Here is a 17,673-nt window from a genome sequence, read left to right on the forward strand (position 1 = left end):
CACATAGATAGAAGCATGTGTGTGTGTATCTTTATAAGAACCTGTGAAATGAACAAGGCAATGCAGATATTATTCTATTCTACAGATGAGGTTAATTACTGTGTCTGGGGACATTTAAATTCAAATATTTTTAGCTCTATGTCATATTTAATTCTATGTCATAATAAAACAGTATTTCTATGTCTTACTTTTCATGTTTAACCAAAATGTGCATTTCAAAGTCTTATTAATATGAAAATACTCTGTCTTCAGGAAATTAAAGATTATCTTACCTTTTCTCTGCAATCTGAGAAAGCAACAGCATGTGAAAACTTCTGATCATTTGTGCAATTACATTCCTCCCGAGTAGACACATTTGCACACTGTTTGAATTTACCAGATTTCTGCAAATAGAATTAAAATAGGTTGATGTGCTTTTTTTGGTGGCAGGATTTATGCAAACTGAGTAGATGTGCAATAAATATTTGTTACCTGAGTGAATAAAATCCCTGAGAAGTTAAAAAGGGAAAAAATCCATTAATAATAAGGTAAAAGCACAGTATTTCTGAATTTTGTCTATTTGCTTGGAATGAACCCAAGTATCACTCAGCTGCTTGCCAGTTTACCTCAGGGCAGTTGATAGTCAACATGCATGGGACCCAGAAAGCCTGTGTCTTTCTGAATGCAGTAATTAAGATGCCCACCTCCATCGCTGGCATGGAAACTGAGACCTAAAAGAACAGACTTGATATGATGGGCTGCCGACTATGGATACTCTCCAAACCTACTATTTTGTACTTATCTCTCCTCATAGCAGTCACTAAGGCTGTTTAAAATCTCCGCTATAACCATCCACTTGTCATTCATTTTTTCATTTGATCACTCTTGCTTGGTTTATTGGCTTTTATTCATTTTTTTATTGGTTTATTCGTTTTTTCAAAGAACTGGCTTTTGATTTTGATAATCAACTCTGTTTCTAAAAATGTTATTCTTCCTTCTACTTCTTTTAAGATTACCATTCTCGTCCTCATTGCTTCTTTTTTTCTTCTTTTTATTGAGATAACATTTACCATTTTTAAGTGTACAATGCAGTGGGTTTTAGTATACTCACAATGTTATTCAGTCATCACCACTATCTAATTTCAGAACTAATTTGCTGCTTAGTTAGGTTCATTCAGCTCTTCCAATCTTTTGAGCTGTTTCACGATTACATTTTAAATTTCTGACATCTTTTTTTTGTGTGTGATGTCTGTCTCCAATTTTTTTTTCATGGTTGCAATATGACCTAAACTGTTCTAAATAATTATTTTGCTTATTCTAAAGTTTGCTTGTATTTATGATACTGTTTTCCAAGGCATGAGTTTTTTAGTTGTTTAGATTTATGCTTCTTTTTTATTGTGGAAGTTTTCTTCAAATATTTGGTGTTTTACAGTTGTCTGCTTATCCCTGGAGAGTGTAACTGCCAACTCTGTATCTGGAATGACATCACACATGATTGTCTAGTAAGGGGATGATGTCAGCATAATAAGAAGTCACAGTGTTGGTTCAGATGTACTTTTTTCCCAGCTGTTATATTTTGGGGTGATCAGAGGAAGAATTACATAAATTTTGAGTAGTATGCTCCACTAGATGATGCTATTTAATTTGTATAACTTTTAAAGCTTATTCTCCCCCATTAAAGATCCATGAAGATGTCATGTTTATCTTGTTCACTGTTGTCTCCGCAGAGAATATCTGTTTGTACAGTGTCTGATAACTCTGGAAATTCACATTTGTTGAATGTATAAAAGGTGCCCCCCCCAAACCTGTTATTTACTTATGTGTAAATTAGATACATTTCCTATTCAACTCCCAAGAAAATCCAGAAGAAAAAACAAATCCAAATGAAGGATTTCCATGTAAATATATTAAACTCATATTTCAATAGATGAGGCTTGCGTCTAGTGACATATCAGACTTTATCTTTGGAAGAAACTGCAATTGAAGAATTCAGTATTTGAGTTGCTCATTGCCTGGAGCAGAGCTGCTTACCTTGAAATCCAAGATTCAACAAGAAGTCAACCTTGTGTGTGTGTGTGTGTGTGTGTGTGTGTGTGTGTAATCATATGTGTATAAATGTGTATTATTTGTTTGTTGAAGAATTTTTAAGCACTCCCTATGTCGGGCACTTTTCTGGGTACTAAAGATATTGTAGAGAATAAAATAGATTAAAAAATCCCAACAATAACCCTGCTTTATATAGCTTACCTTTTAATGAAATACAATAAATAAATGGGTAAAATATGGAAAACTGTAAAAGTGCAGTGAAGGAAAATAAGGCAGGGAAGGGGGACAGTGGAGGTGGAGGTTACAATCCTAAATACAGTGGCCAAGGAAGGTCTCACAATGATGGTGACATTTAAGCAAAAATCTGAAGATGGTGATGGAATGCACTATGTGATATCTGGCAGAAGTACATTCCAGACAGAGGAAATGTTTGAAACTTGAAGACCCTGAGGTGGAAATATGTCTGGTACACTTGAAGAACAGCAAGGAGGCCAGTGTGTGCAGAACAGAGTGACCTGCGGGAAATCAGGTCAGATGTGAAGCTAAGGCTGAACCACAGAGGACCTTATAAACTATTGTAAGAATTTGGCTTTTACCCTGAATGAGATGGGAAGATGATGAAGAGTTTTGAACAAAAGAAACAACCATTTTCTGTCTTTGTGTGTGTGTGTATGTTTGTGAATGGATATGAATGTCTGCTTGTCCATATGTATATGAAGTTAGGTACGTTTTTCTCAAGAGAGATATTACAGGTATCTGTGAGGTTTCCTTGGGAAGCCACCCCATGATGTACTTTTCTTTTGTAAAAGAAGTATTTATTTATTTATTTATTTTGGCTGGACCGGGTCTTTATTGCGGCACGCGGGATCTTTAGTTACATATGCATGCGGGCTTCTTAGTTGCGGCCTGCACGCAGGACCTAGTTCCCCTGATCAGGGATCAAACCCAGGCCCCCTGCATTGGGAGCTCGGAGTCTTACCCACTGGACCACCAGGGAAGTCCTGATGTATTCTTCTTTTGAGCCTAGTGGTTTCTCTCTGTTCTACCTTGCTCTCCCTGACTCCAGAGAGGCAGAGTGCTGCTGGGGTTTGGTTATTTTCTAGGTGGATCCTTGGCAGGAGTTCAAATGAGTCTATGTTGGAGCAAACACTCTTCTCTCTTTTTGGACATCATTCCTTTCACAGAGCTGTGAGATGGGTCTGAGGCCCCTTTCATTTACAAAACAATGTTCTCACTCTACCTATGCTCTTTGAAATTCAAATGGGAGCTAGGGAGAGGTCAAGGGGAGAGAGTCCATTTAGACTTCTTGGTTCCAAAACTGTATCCAGGAGTAGCAGTAAGAGAAGAAAAGGCTAGAGTAGTAGTAGGAGGAACAGGGATAGCAGTAGTAGTAGTAGTAGTAGTAGTAGTAGTAGTAGTAATGAGGGAGGAGGAGAGGGAAGGGGAGGGGGAGAGGGAGGGGGAGGGGAGAGGGAGGGGGAGGGGGAGAGGGAGGGGGAGGGGGAGGGGGAGGGGGAGGGGGAGAGGGAGGGGGAGGGGGAGGGGGAGAAGAAGTAGTGATGTTATCAGGGCAGATTATGCTTAATGCACCTTCTCATTTAATCTCCACAGCTAGGTCTGTCCATCTGTAATTTTACTGAATGATTTCTTGAATTCAAATGAATACTAGTATATTTGCAGAAAAAATATTTACCTTTGACTTGTGAAATAGGTTTCTCGGTATGGGTTTGCTAGGATCTGCATGATAAAAATTATCTGTGAGTGGAATAGCTATTCCCATATTAGAGGGAGGCCTGTAGTTTATCTGAAAATGATTAAACAAAGTTAGTGTAAAGTTCATTATTATTTACTAAGTCTTTCATTTAAAAATCTTGATTTTCCAGAAAAGCATTCAAAACAAGTATTTCACTTTCAGCTCCTGGTATTTAAGTAAATTTCTCTTTCCCCAGCACTCCCTCAACCCATGGTAATACAACTTGGACCTTGTAAATAAGTGAAAAATGTTTTAGAACCTAAAGTAGCTGTCATAAAGTCAATGCAATAAAGTTTAAACACCTTATAAAGAGGCTTAGTGACATATTTAGTAAATAATTCTTCAAGTTTGGTTATTTTTTTTGTCACAAAGAAAATGGTAAGTAATAAGTTAACAAAGATATTTTAAAAAGAGTCACAGAGTCTGACAAGGCAAAAATTAAAATTGTTCTTATATTGAAATGGGACCTGTAAGATATATCAGCTCAGGATGAGAATGAGTCAACTTAAGGGCAAATAACTGTATATATTGTTAAAGCCCAAGATTATGCCATCATAGTATAGCATAAAACGTGATATTAATAATGATAAGACTAAGTTACCAAGAAAAATCATTATTTCAGAAAGTTTTCACATTTTAGTCATCATATCCTCAAAATGACATGAGGATTGAAAAATAACTGGAGTGTTTTGAGCATTTCAGGAAAGAAATGCTAAGACTGAATGGCCAGCCTATCATACAAAAGTAATCTGTCACTGGTACCCTTCAAACAATCTGCTTAGGTTTCTTACTGGCAAAACTTTGATCATATTAAAACCCTGACTGTCCATGTGAACTCCACTCATCCAGTCTTCCAATGGGATAATTTCACTAGGAATGTGATGCATAGACTTGAGATAACTACAGCTGCTTTTCAACATTGGCACGAATGTTGTAACAAGACACTCAGTCGATGCTCCCCACACAATAAACGCCAGTGAAGTTGAACCCTGGAAATATCCAAATAAATGAAGGTTATTTAAAGTAACTGTTATCGGCTGAACTGTGTCTACTCCATATGTTGAAGTCCTAACCTCCAGTACCTCAGAATGTGACTGTATTTGGAGATAAGCCCTTTAAAGAGGCAATTAAGTTAAGATGAGATCATTAGGGTAGGCTCTAATCCAATATGATGAGTGTCATATAACAACAGGAAATTTGAAAACAGACACACACAGAGGGAAGACCATGTGAAGACACAGGGAGAAGACAGCCATCTGCAGACCAAGGAGGGAGGCCTTTGAAGAAACCAACCCTGCCAATGCCTTGATCTTGGCTTCTAGCCTCTGGAACTGTGAGAAAATAAATTTCTGTTGTTTAAGCCACTCAGTCCATAGTATTTTGTTATGGAAGCCCTGGAAAACTAGCACAGTACCCAAGTAAAGAATACAGAAAATGAAAATGAAAAGAAATAGAAAAAGAATGGTAATAGAAAACAGAAATAGAATCATAAGTTTGATCATAACGATCTGTTTGAGGATAAATCTTAACAGAAGACATATTCTTTTCCAGGAAGAAATACATTCCAATCTAATTGCCTGTGGGTGACATTTGGAAATGAGCAAGGATCAAGTGTTTATTATTAAATAAACACTATTATTGGATGTAGTTGGATGTAAATCCAACTTAGAATGGCAAGGCTTCCCTCATTCATTGATGAACATTGACATTTGCTTGGATAATATGAGTAAAATAACTTCCATTGGTATACATTTTGAAAAGAAGATACTCACTTAGCAATCACTGTATTTCACAAAGATATGTTTTTAGTAGAAATTTATGTACAAAAACCATATTTGAACCTTGCATGATATTAAACATTCAACAAAATTTGATAAATTCTGTTTGAAATTTTTAAGTACTTCTTGAAATTAAAAAATGTAGAAATACTAATAATTTTACTGATATAGTAGACTCTAGTAGTTTTGCCTCCACCTCTATACTCTGTAAGCCATTAAAAATAATCTATTTTTAATGAATTTTTGCGAAAACACATTGAACCAGAATCTAAGCAGGGTTCTACTATTAAAGGAAATTTGGGGTGGGTGGCACTAGTTCAATAAGAAATAAGGAAGTAAACAGAAAAATCTAGAATACTGGAGATTCTACAACATAACTGACTCAATTGCTACAATTCAATGGCAGGGGAAGAAAATGGAGTCATACCTACCTTAAACTAAAAGAAACTTAAGAGATTAATAAATAACCACATACTGTGTGACTTTTGTTTGGATGCCAATTCAAACAAACCAACCCTAAACATTTTTTTTTTTTGAGAAAATTGCGGGAATTTGATTATGGACTGGGTTTTATAGGGTACCAAAAAAAATTGTTTAAAAAAATTTCAGGGATGATAATGGCATTCTTGTTATGTGAGAGATAATACACATATTTTTTGGAGATATGTATGGAAGCATATAGGAGTGAAATGACATGATGTCTGCTATTCATTTAAAACTATGTCAGAATATAAACCAAAAAAATTAGAGATGATAAAACAGAAGTATCAAAACCTTGACTATTGTTTAATTTCAGAAATAGGTATATGGAAATTCTTTTGTCTATATCTGAAAATTTTCATGATAAACAGATTGTAGAATTTGCAGAAAAATATTTATTGACACAAAGGAATTAAACTATATAATTAAGTGGAAGGAGCAAATTTTTAAAACTGTATATACAATGCTCTCCCAGTTTTAGGGGGGAAAAAAGGAAAATACTGTAAATTCATAGTGATTGAGCATTTTCTATGTGCCAGACATTGTTTTAGGTGGCCTACCTGAATTATCACATTTAATTCTCAAAACAATCCTAAGAGGTAGGTATTATTAGTATCACTTCCATTTTATAGATGAGGAAACTTAGAGTAAAGTAACTTTCCTAAGCTCACAAAAACAGTACCAGCAGTGAAAACTAACTCAGGTAGTCTTTTCCAGAGCTCACTTTTTTAATCTCTATGACATACAGCCTTTTCGTAATTCCCAAAATGTTAAAAGTGTTTAGTCATCCTTGATAGGTAGGATTATGCATAAATTTTCCTTCTTTTTCTTAGCTTATATTCTAAATTTTCTATAATCCATAGATATTTTTTAATAATTAAAGAAAAACTTACTTGACGTAAAGTTTTGCTGGCTGCAGAAATTTCCATTAGATAACTATCAGTGTCATCAAAATGGCCTTCAACTTTAACTTCCAACAAATTTGGGTTTCCAACGACTACTTTCAGTAGTGGGATTTCAAGTGTTTGAACACCTTTGGAAACAAAGCCAAGAGTGAACATGAAAATTTTAAGCAATTTCATAATGACTGGCTGATCAGAATTCTAGAACATCTACAGAATCTATTTATACAGAGTTAACTTTAATAGTTCTTAGAAAAATTTAACTTTGCAAATATTTTCTCCTAATTTTTTTCACAGAAATATTGCTCCCCTCCACCCCTCATTCCTCAGCCAGATTCTCGAAGGCAGTCACTTGGATAGTCTTGGTCACACTGAGTTGGCTAACTCAGTAGAGAAACTGAGAATACACGCTCAATTTAAAGGGCTGTCAATCAGTTGCTGGCAAGAGAAAAACCCTAGGCATTTAACACAATACGTCATTAGGCCATTTCCTGCCTTCAGGGCCTCTGTTTGCAACCTCTCCATACTGAGAAATTAAATGGAAAGAGAGATTTGAAAGACCATGTAATCTAATTGCCATCTTTATTAATTAGTAAATCAGAGCTGAGTAGTAAATAAGTTGCCTTAAGTCTCAGCTCTAGCTGTTTCCCTTAAACCAAAGTGATCTGGCCAGTGCTTCCTAAACTATAACTGGGGATTTTGTTAGAATGCCAATTCTGATTTAACAGTTCTGAGGAGGGGGCTGAGATTCCACATCCTGTCCCCTTCATACCTTTATTGAGGTATACTGACAAATAAAATTGTATATTTTTAAAGTGTATAATGTGGAGATTTGTTGTACTTATACATTGTGAAATGATTACCATAATTAAGTTAATTAATACAGCCACCACCTCACATTGTGTGTGTGTGTGTGTGTGTGTGTATGTGTGTGTGTGTGGTGCGAACACTTAAGATCTACTCTCTTAGCAAATTTCAACTATACAGTACAGTATTATTAACTATAGTTATCGTGCTATGTATCATATCCCCAAGACATTTATTTTATAACTGGAAGTTTGTACTCTTTGACCAACATCTGCCCATTTTCTCCATCCTCCAGCCCCTGTCAACTGGCACTCTATTTCTATGAGTTAGACTTTTTTTTTTAAGATTCCACATATGAGTGAGATGACACACTACTTGTCTTTCTCTGGCTTATTTCACTCAGCATAATGTCTTCCAGGTTCATCCATGTTGTTCATCCTTCTTTTTTATGGCTGTATAGTATTTCTTTGTGCATATATACCACATTTCTTTATCCATTCATCTGTTGATGGACCCTTACGTTGTTTCCATACCTGGGCTATTGTGAGTAATGCTGCAATGAAAGTGGGAGTACAGATACCTCTTCGAGATACTGATTTTGATATATGCCCAGAAGTGGGATTGCTAGATCATATGGTAGCTCTATTTTTAACATTTTTGAGAAACTTCCACACTATTTTTCACAGTGACTGAACAAATTTATATTCCTACCAAGAGTGCACAAGGGTTCCCTTTACTCCACATCCTCAACAGCACTTAACTATCTCTTGTCTTTTTGATAACAGCCATTCTAACAGGTGTGAGGTGATATCTCATTATAGTTTTGATTTGCATTTCCCTGATGATTAGTGATATTGAATACCTTTCCATATACCTATTGGCCACTTGCATATCTTTGGAAAAATGTCTATTCAGGTCATTTACACATTTTTAATTGGATTATTTGTTTGTTTGCTACTGAGCTGTATGAGTTCCTTTTATATTATAGATATTAACCCCTTATCAGATATATGCTTTGCAAATATTTTCTCCCACTCTATATGTTGCCTTTTCTTTTCTTTTTTTAACGTTTTTATTGGAGTATAATTGCTTTACAATGGTGTGTTAGTTTCTGCTTTATAACAAAGTGAATCAGTTATACATATACATATATCCCATATCTCTTCCCTCTTGTATCTCCCTCCCTCCCACCTCCCCTATCCTTCTAGCTGGTTACAAAGCACCGAGCTGATCTCCCGGTGCTATGTGACTGCTTCCCACTAGCTATCTATTTTACATTTGGTAGTGTTTATATGTCCATATATATACTACCACTCTCTCACTTTGTCCCAGCTTACCCTTCCCCCTCCCTGTGTCCTCAAGTCCATTCTCTAGTAGGTCTGCGTCTTTATTCCTATCTTGCTCCTAGGTTCTTCATGACCTTTTTTTTAAGATTCCATATATATGTGTTAGCATACGGTATTTGTTTTTCTCTTCCTGACTTATTTCACTTTGTATGACAGACTCTAGGTCCAACCACCTCACTACAAATAACTCAATTTCGTTTCTTTTTATGGCTGAGTAATATTCCATTGTATATATGTGCCACATCTTCTTTATCCATTCATCTGTCGATGGACACTTAGTTTGCTTCCATGTCCTGGCTATTGTAAATAGAGCTGCAATGAACATTGTGGTACATGAATATGGTTTTTTGAATATGGTTTTCTCAGGGTATATGCCCAGTAGGGGGATTGCTGGGTCGTATGGTAGTTCTATTCTTAGTTTTTTAAGGAACCTCCATACTGTATCAATTTACATTCCCACCAACAGTGTATGAGGGTTCCCTTTTCTCCACACCCTCTCCAGCATTTATTGTTTGTAGATTTTTTGATGATGGCCATTCTGACTGGTGTGAGATGATATCTCATTGTAGTCTTGATTTGCATTTCTCTAATGATTAATGATGTTGAGAATTCTTTCATGTGTTTGTTGTCAATCTGTACATCTTCTTTGGAGAAATGTCTATTTAGGTCTTCTGCCCATTTTTGGATTGGGTTGTTTGTTTTTTTGATATTGAGCTGCTTGTAAATTTTGGAGATTAATCCTTTGTCAGTTGCTTCATTTGCAAATATTTTCTTCCATTCTGAGGGTTCTCTTTTCATCTTGTTTATGGTTTCCTTTGCTGTGCAAAAGCTTTGAAGTTTCATTAGGTCCCATTTGTTTATTTTTGTTTTTACTTCCATTTCTCTAGGAGGTGGGTCAAAAAGGATCTTGCTGTGATTTATGTCATAGAGTGTTCTGCCTACGCTTTCCTCTAAGAGTTTGATAGTTTCTGGCCTTATATTTAGGTCTTTAATCCATTTTGAGTTTATTTTTGTGTATGGTGTTAGGGAGTGTCCTAATTTCATTCTTTTATATGTAGCTGTCCAGTTTTCCCAGCACCACTTATTGAAGACTGCCTTTTCATTTTGTTTTTTGTTTCCTTTGCTGTGCAAAAGTTTTTTAGTTTGATATAGTCCCACTTGTTTACTTTTGCTTTTATTTCCTTTGCTTGTGGTGTCACATCCAAAAAAAATCATTGCCAAGACCCATGTGAAGGGGGCTTTTCCTTCATGTTTTTTTTTCTAGGATTTTTATGGTTTCAAGTCTTACATTTAAGTCTTTAATCCATTTTGAATTAATTTTTGTGAGTGGTGTAAGATAGGGGTCCAGTTTTATTCTTTTGCACATGGCTGTCCAGTTTTCCCAACACCATTTATTGAAGAGACTATTCCTTCCCCATTGGCTCCCTTGTCAAAACTTAGTTGACTGTGTATGCATGGGTTTATTTCTGGGATCTCTATTCTGTTCCATTGGTTTATGAGTCTGTTTTTATGCCATTACCACAATGTTTTGGTTAATATAGCTTTGTAATAGAGTTTGAAATTAAGAAGTGTGGTTCCTCCAGCTTTGTTCTTTGTCTACATTGCTTTGGCTACTCAGGGTCTTTAATGTGAATACACCACATTAACAGAATGAAAGATAAAAATTATTATCTCAACAGATATAGGAAAAGCATTTGACAAAATTCAACATCCATTCATGAATAAAACTCTCAACAAATTAGGTTTAGAAGGAATGTACTTCAACACAATATAGGCCATATGTGACAAGTCCATAGCTAACATCATACTCATACTTATCATACTCAAGCTTAAAGCTTTTCCTCTAAGATGAAGAACAAGACAAGGATGTTCCCCCTCACCACTTCTATTCAACACAGTACTGGAAGACTTACCCAGAGCAACTAAGAAAGAAAAAAGGCATCCAAATCAGAAGGGAAGAAGTAAAATTGTGTCTGTTTGCAGATGACAGAATATTATATTTAGAAAACCCTAAAGGCTCTACCAAAACACTGTTAGAATAAAAAGGTTCAGCAAAGTTGCACGATAAAAAATCAATGCACAAAAATCAGTTGTGTTTCTATACACTAGCAATGAACTAGCTGAAAGAGAAATTAAGAAAATGACCCCATTTATAGCACCGTCAATAAGAGCAAAATATTAGGAATAAATTTAACCAAGGAGGTGAAAGACATGTACACTGAAAACTATGACACCAGTGAAAGAAACTGAAGATGACACAAATAAGCTGAAAGACATCTCATGTTCATGAATTGGAAGAATTAATATTGTTAAAATGTCCATACCACCTAAAACAATCTACAGACTGATTGTAATTCCTATCAAAATTCCATTGGCATTTTTCGCAGAAATACAAAAGAAAACCCTAAAATTTGTTTGCAACCACCAAAGACTGTGCATTTCTAACAAGCACCCAAGTGATGCCAATGAAGCTGGTCCAGGAACCACATCTTGAATAGCATGGACTAGGTTTTTCTTCAAAGAGGCAACTGAGTTGATTTGCTGATTATTATTTGTTTTTTCAAACTGAACAAGTTTAAAATATAACAAATTAGTTGTTAAATACAATTAAAGCTACAATAGTTAGAACATTTGGGATTTGTCCTGGAATACAGAGAAATAACAAAGGAACAGAATTTTTTAAACCCAGAAATGGTCAAAAGAATAGGTAAATTGCATTGTTTTTAAAAATCAGTGAAGAAAAAATACATTATTCAATAAGTGATGTTGGAACAACTACCTAACCACCTATAATACACCAAAACAAAGTGTAGATAAATTAAATAATTAGATGGAAAGTTAAAGCCATAAAATTAAAACCCTAAAATTACTTGAAGGAAATATGGACAATTAGTCATATAATCAGAGAGAAAGGATTCTAAGGGTTTCAGAAAGAAGTTTTTTCAGAATATTTAGTTCACAATACTGACAGAAATAGAAATACATGTCTCCAATTTTTTTCAAAGCCTATAATTTTTATTTTTATAAATTGCACTTGGTTATGTTTTTCAAATAAGCTTGTTTTTTTTTAAATAGTGTTTTGTCCTTTCATTATGGTTCATATGCTTTCTTTTATCTCTTTAAGAGTTTTACATATTTTATACTTTACAATTGTTTTTATAGTGTCTTTCTGATTTTTCCATTAACTCAAGATTAAAACTTTGTTTCCTATGCTTGTTGAGTTTCTCTTATGTTGGGTCATTTCCTTACACGGTTTTGAAATTCTTTCCCTCAATTCATGTTCATGAAGATTGATTTTTCTGTGGAATTCCATGTTACCTTGTTTATGAAAGTATTCCTACAGAGGGTTTTGTGCTTGCTTATGCTGGGACCCAGGCATTGTAATGATGTCTCAGTTTGGGATTCTTGTATTTGGTGGGTAGTGTCTAGGTGTTACACAGTCTTGGAGTTTGGGTTTTTTACAAGAAATTCTTTGAGTCCCGTGGAGATGACAATCTCCCTACCTCTTTCTTTGAGTTGTTGGGTAGCATTTTCCTTATCCTCTCTTCACCCTTCACAATTTGATGGTTCCAGCTTTACTTAATGTTCTCATTTCCAACTTCCTGCCACAAGGTAGAAATGTCTAAAGGTCTACATCTTCTACTAATGCTTGGGCATTAAAATTCATCCCACTGCCTATATGGCCTTAGGTCTGAGCCTCAAAACCTTCCAGGAGCCACATATTAGCTAATTTTTTCGACTTTGAGTTCCCTTTTCATTTCTGGTGACAGGATTTTCTTTTTTCCCTCCCCTTCCTTCCATATTTTCCCCTCAATTTCTAGCTCAGTAATTTACTAAAATTTTTTGTTTTATTTCTTTCCAGTATGCCATTTCCCCATCATTTTTAGTAAGTTTTATATTAGTTTTGTAATAAATAAATATCTTGAAAAATGGAGCAAAGTATAGAATTTTATTTAAAAGTCTTTTTTTTTTGGCTTAAAATAAATACTTGAAATGATTATACCAACACCAAGGTAATTATAATGTTTTCTTTTCAGAGGGCAGCAAAAATCTAAACTAAAATCCTGTGTATATTTGGGCTGGTAATTTAAGCTCATTTATAAAATAAGGATTATAATCTAGCCTTTTAGGGTTGTTATAAACATTAAATTTTAAAATGAATAAAAAAATCATTTAATACAGAGCTTTGTATAAGTGCTCAATAATTAGAGCTAATACTGTTATTGGTAGAATGCCACCTACTACAGAAACCAAAGATAAAGGAAATATCAAAGAGTATATTCTATATTCAAGAAAAGCAATAACATTTCCTTGTGATATTTTCCAATAAAAATAAACTTACCTTTGGTATTAGGTATGACTTTAATTTTTAAAGTATGAGATTTCCCCAGATCAATGTATTTCAGGACATTGAGGGATAGTGAACCATCATGTTGTTGAAACCAGTAATTACATGGCTTTGAATGTATGTTCCATGTTCGTCCATCCCTTTGTCCAAAGTTGTATAAGAACCAGGAGCCTTGTAGAAAGGTCATATTGTGGGGTACTGTTTCAGGCATGGTAGCGATAGCTAAAGCATTCTCATTATCTAAAATCCTTGTGATCAGGAAGCTGCTGTAACCGGGAATCACCACAGTCTTTTCTATATCCGAATCTTGAAATGAGGAAGTAACACCTGAAGCTAAAACAGGAATGATTTGGTATAAAATAAAACAGCCAATGTTCCCCAAGTAATACTGGTGGACATAACTGAGGAATACACTAGTTGAGTTTTTAAATTATGGTCTTAACTAGAGGACACATTTGCCAGATTTCAGGTTATATTTCAAATTATTTTGTAGAAAGTGTACTGCAAATATGCCAAGCACAGTTTTTACTGTGAAGCTAGTTCTATAAAATTCTCAGCAGAAAAAAAACCACATAGGGCTAAGTAATTATAAGAAATCTGATTTCTTTACCATAGAACTGGTAAGAGCCTTAATAACCCAGAGTCTTTATTGTGATTTTATAAGAGAAGGATAATGTAGCTAGTGTTTTCCCTAGGGCCTAAAGGTCTGCCTATTACATAGCAGATGCTCAATAAATATTTGTTGAATAAATGAATAATTGATTGCTTAAGAAGAGCATGAAGATTTAGAAGAAAAGAGGCTTGAGGGCAGGACCATAAGGAACACCATCATGTAAAAATGGGAAGGAAAAAAAAACTCCACAAAGGAGACAAAGAAGAAATGACTGGAGAAAATCCATCAGAGAGGATATGAGGGAAGCCAAAAGATGGGCTGTTTGAAGGAGAGGGAACTCATCATTTTTAAATGTTTTTGAAACATGTCAACAATGATACTCACCTCGTTCTGAAAAAATAAGTAGAAGTAGTCAGAAGAGAATCTCATAATTCCCTTTATTATGCACACACGCTCTAATTTTTCCCATTTCAACAAACCAACAAAAATCCTTTCCTACATTCCCTTCAACTACCACATCATTTCTCTCCTCCGCTTCATTGTGAAATTCCCTGAAAGGGCTGCCTTTATTCACTATCTTCAATTCCTCGCCTCTCAGAAGTTTATAAACCTAACACAATCAGACTTTTGTCTACATGACTCCACCCAACAATAGCTTTTATCAATGTTACCAATGACTTGACACAGATCCATTGGGCACTTTTCTCTCCTCATCTTACCTCACCTCTTGGCAGCATGTAGCACAGCATCATTCCCTCCTTCTTAAAGTACCTTCTTCACTTGGTTTCTGAGACATGCTCTCTCTTAATTCTTCTCCTAGCAGACCATCTGGTCTTCCTGTTCTCTGACCGCTAACTGTTGGACCTCAGACTTTTTCATTTCTATACCTACACTAGTTTTCCCAGTGATCTCATCTGATCTCATAGCATTAACTATCATATATGCTGACCACTTGATTCCCCCCCCCTTTTTGAGATACAATTGATATATAACATTAGCTTCAGGTGTACAACACAATTCAATATTTGTATATATTGCAAAATAATAACCACAAAAATCTAGCTAACATCCATCACCACACATAGTTACAACTTTTTTTCTTGTGAGGAAAACTTTTAAGATCTACTCTCTTAGCAACTTTTTGGGCCTCTCACTGTTGTGGCCTCTCCCGTTGCGGAGCACAGACTCCGGACAGGCAGGCTCAGCGGCCATGGCTCACGGGCCCAGCCGCTCCGCAGCATGTGGGATCTTCCCAGACCAGGGCACGAACCCGTGTCCCCTGCATCAGCAGGCGGACTCTCAACCACTGCGCCACCAGGGAAGCCCACTCTTAGCAACTTTTAAATATACAATGCAGTGTTAGCTATAGTCACCATGTTTTACATTACATTCCTATGACTTATTTATTTTATAATTACAAGTTTATATCTTTTGATCCCTTCACTGAACCCCCACCTCTAGCAACTACCAATCTATTCTGAGTTTATTTATTTGTTGTTTGCTTGTTTTTAGATTTCACATATAAGTGATGTCATACAGTATTTGTCTTTCTCTGTCTGATTTATTTCACAATAATGCCCTCAAAATTCATCCATGTTGTTGCAAATGGCAAGATTTCCTCCTTTTTTATGGTTGAATAATATTTTAATGTATATATATATGAACACACCCAATTTTCTTTTTTTTTTTGCAGTGCGCGGGCCTCTCACTGTTGTGGCCTCTCCCATTGCAGAGCACAGGCTCTGGTCGCGCAGGCTCAGCAGCCATGGCTCACGGGCCCAGCCGCTCCGCGGCATGTGGGATCTTCCCAGACCGGGGCACGAACCCGTGTCCCCTGCATCAGCAGGCAGACTCTCAACCACTGCGCCACCAGGGAAGCCCCCAATTTTCTTTATCCATTCATCTATCAATGGACACAGGTTGCTTCTATATCTTGGCTACTGTAAATATGCTGCAATGAACAAGGGGGAGTACATATCTTTTCACGTTAGCATGCTCATTTTCTGTGGATAAATACTCAGGTGTGGAATTGATTGATCATGTGGTAGTTCTATTTTTAATTTTTTGAGGAACCTTTATGTTGTCTTCCATAGTGACTGCACCAATTTACATTCCCACCAACAGTGCACAAGGATTCCCTTTTCTACACATCCTCCCCAACAATTTTTATTGCCTGTCTTTTTTTTTTAATATTTATTTATTTGGTTGCACTGAGTCTTAGTTGCGGCTCCAGGCTTCCTTAGTTGTGGCTCACCAGCTCCTTAGATGCGGCATGGGGGCTCCTTTCTTGTGGCACGCGAACTCGTAGTTTCAGCATGCATGTGGGATCTAGTTCCCTGACCAGGGATCGAACCTGGGCACCCTGCATCGGGAGCATGGAGTCTTATCCACTGCACCACCAGGGAAGGCGAAGGTATGTGTTTACTGGTGGATAAATACATACCTGCACCAAAGAATGTATATGTTAACATGTTAAGGCCAAATACATACCACCTTATGTATTAAGGTGGATAGGTATGTATTTATTGGCAGTTTGTTAATTGTTTCCTAGGTGTTTTATACTTTCTCTGTTCCTTTCTTCTTTTGCTCTCTTTCTTTGTGATTTGGTGACTTTCTGTGGTTATCTGTAGTGGCTTAGATTCCTGTTTGTTTTGTGTATCTACTATAGGTTTTTGCTTTGTGGTTACCACTGGGCTTACATAAAACAACTTATATTTGTAATAGTCTATTTTAAGTTGATAACAACTTAAGTTTGAATGCATTCTAGGGATCTACATTTCTATCCCCCCCAATTTATGTTTTTGATATCACAATTTACATATTTTTATCTTGTGTATCCATTAACTAATCATTGTAGTTAGTTTTTTTACTACCTTTGTCTTTAACTTTCATTCTAGCTTTATAAGTGATTAACTACCACATTTACAACATAAGATTATTCTAAATTTTACTATATATTTGCCTTTACCAGTGAAATTTATACTTTCACACATTTTCCTATTACTGATTAGGTCTCTTTTGTTTCACCTTAAAAAAATTCCTGTAACATTTCATGTAAAGCCAGTCTAGGATGATGAACTCGTTTGGTTTTTGCTTGTCTGGAAAACTCTTTATCTCTCCTTCAATTCTCCATGACAACGTTGCTGGTAGATAGATATACCTGGTTGGGAATTCTTTTCTTTCAGCACTTTGACTGTATCATGTCATTCCCTTCTGATGTGCAACGTTTCGGTTGAAAAATCTGCTGATAGTCTTATGGGGGGGGTTCTACTGTAGGTAACGAGTTATTTTTCTCTTGCCACTTTTAAGATTCTCTTCTTGTCTTTAACTTTTGACACTTTAATTATAATGTGTCTTGGTGTGGGTCTCCCTGGGTTCATCTTATTTGGAACTCTATAGGCTTCCTGGATCTGGATGTCTGTTTCTTTCCCCAGGTTATAGAAGTTTTCAGCCATTATTTGTTCAAATAATTTTTCTGCTCCTTTCTCTCTCTCTTCTCCTTCTGACTACTCAAATGTATTTCTCCAGTCCAGAGGTCTTTCCTGAACTCCAGACTTGTCTTTCTATATATCTACCTTATTTCTCCACTTGGATGAGTAACAGACATCTTACATTTAATAG

At 35.9% G+C, this 17,673-nt stretch overlaps 1 protein-coding gene across 1 annotated transcript in view; it reads right to left on the reverse strand.

Annotated features, from left to right (window-relative positions):
* Window positions 1-17,673, reverse strand: part of CATSPERB (catsper channel auxiliary subunit beta) — a 138,548-nt gene that overhangs the window by 16,971 nt on the left and 103,904 nt on the right. Inside the window, exons 19-23 of the mRNA XM_089908126.1 lie at window positions 13,434-13,772; window positions 6,930-7,069; window positions 4,570-4,767; window positions 3,719-3,829; window positions 273-383 (exon numbers count right to left, since the gene is read on the reverse strand). Coding sequence (XP_089764252.1) covers window positions 273-383; window positions 3,719-3,829; window positions 4,570-4,767; window positions 6,930-7,069; window positions 13,434-13,772 — 899 coding nt within the window. The remainder of the gene's footprint in view (window positions 1-272; window positions 384-3,718; window positions 3,830-4,569; window positions 4,768-6,929; window positions 7,070-13,433; window positions 13,773-17,673) is intronic.

Source organism: Delphinapterus leucas, chromosome 2 (genome assembly GCF_059928025.1).
Source record: "Delphinapterus leucas isolate spDelLeu-1000000601 "Yukka" chromosome 2, BTC_Dleu_Yukka2, whole genome shotgun sequence".
Taxonomy (NCBI): Eukaryota; Metazoa; Chordata; class Mammalia; order Artiodactyla; family Monodontidae; genus Delphinapterus; species Delphinapterus leucas.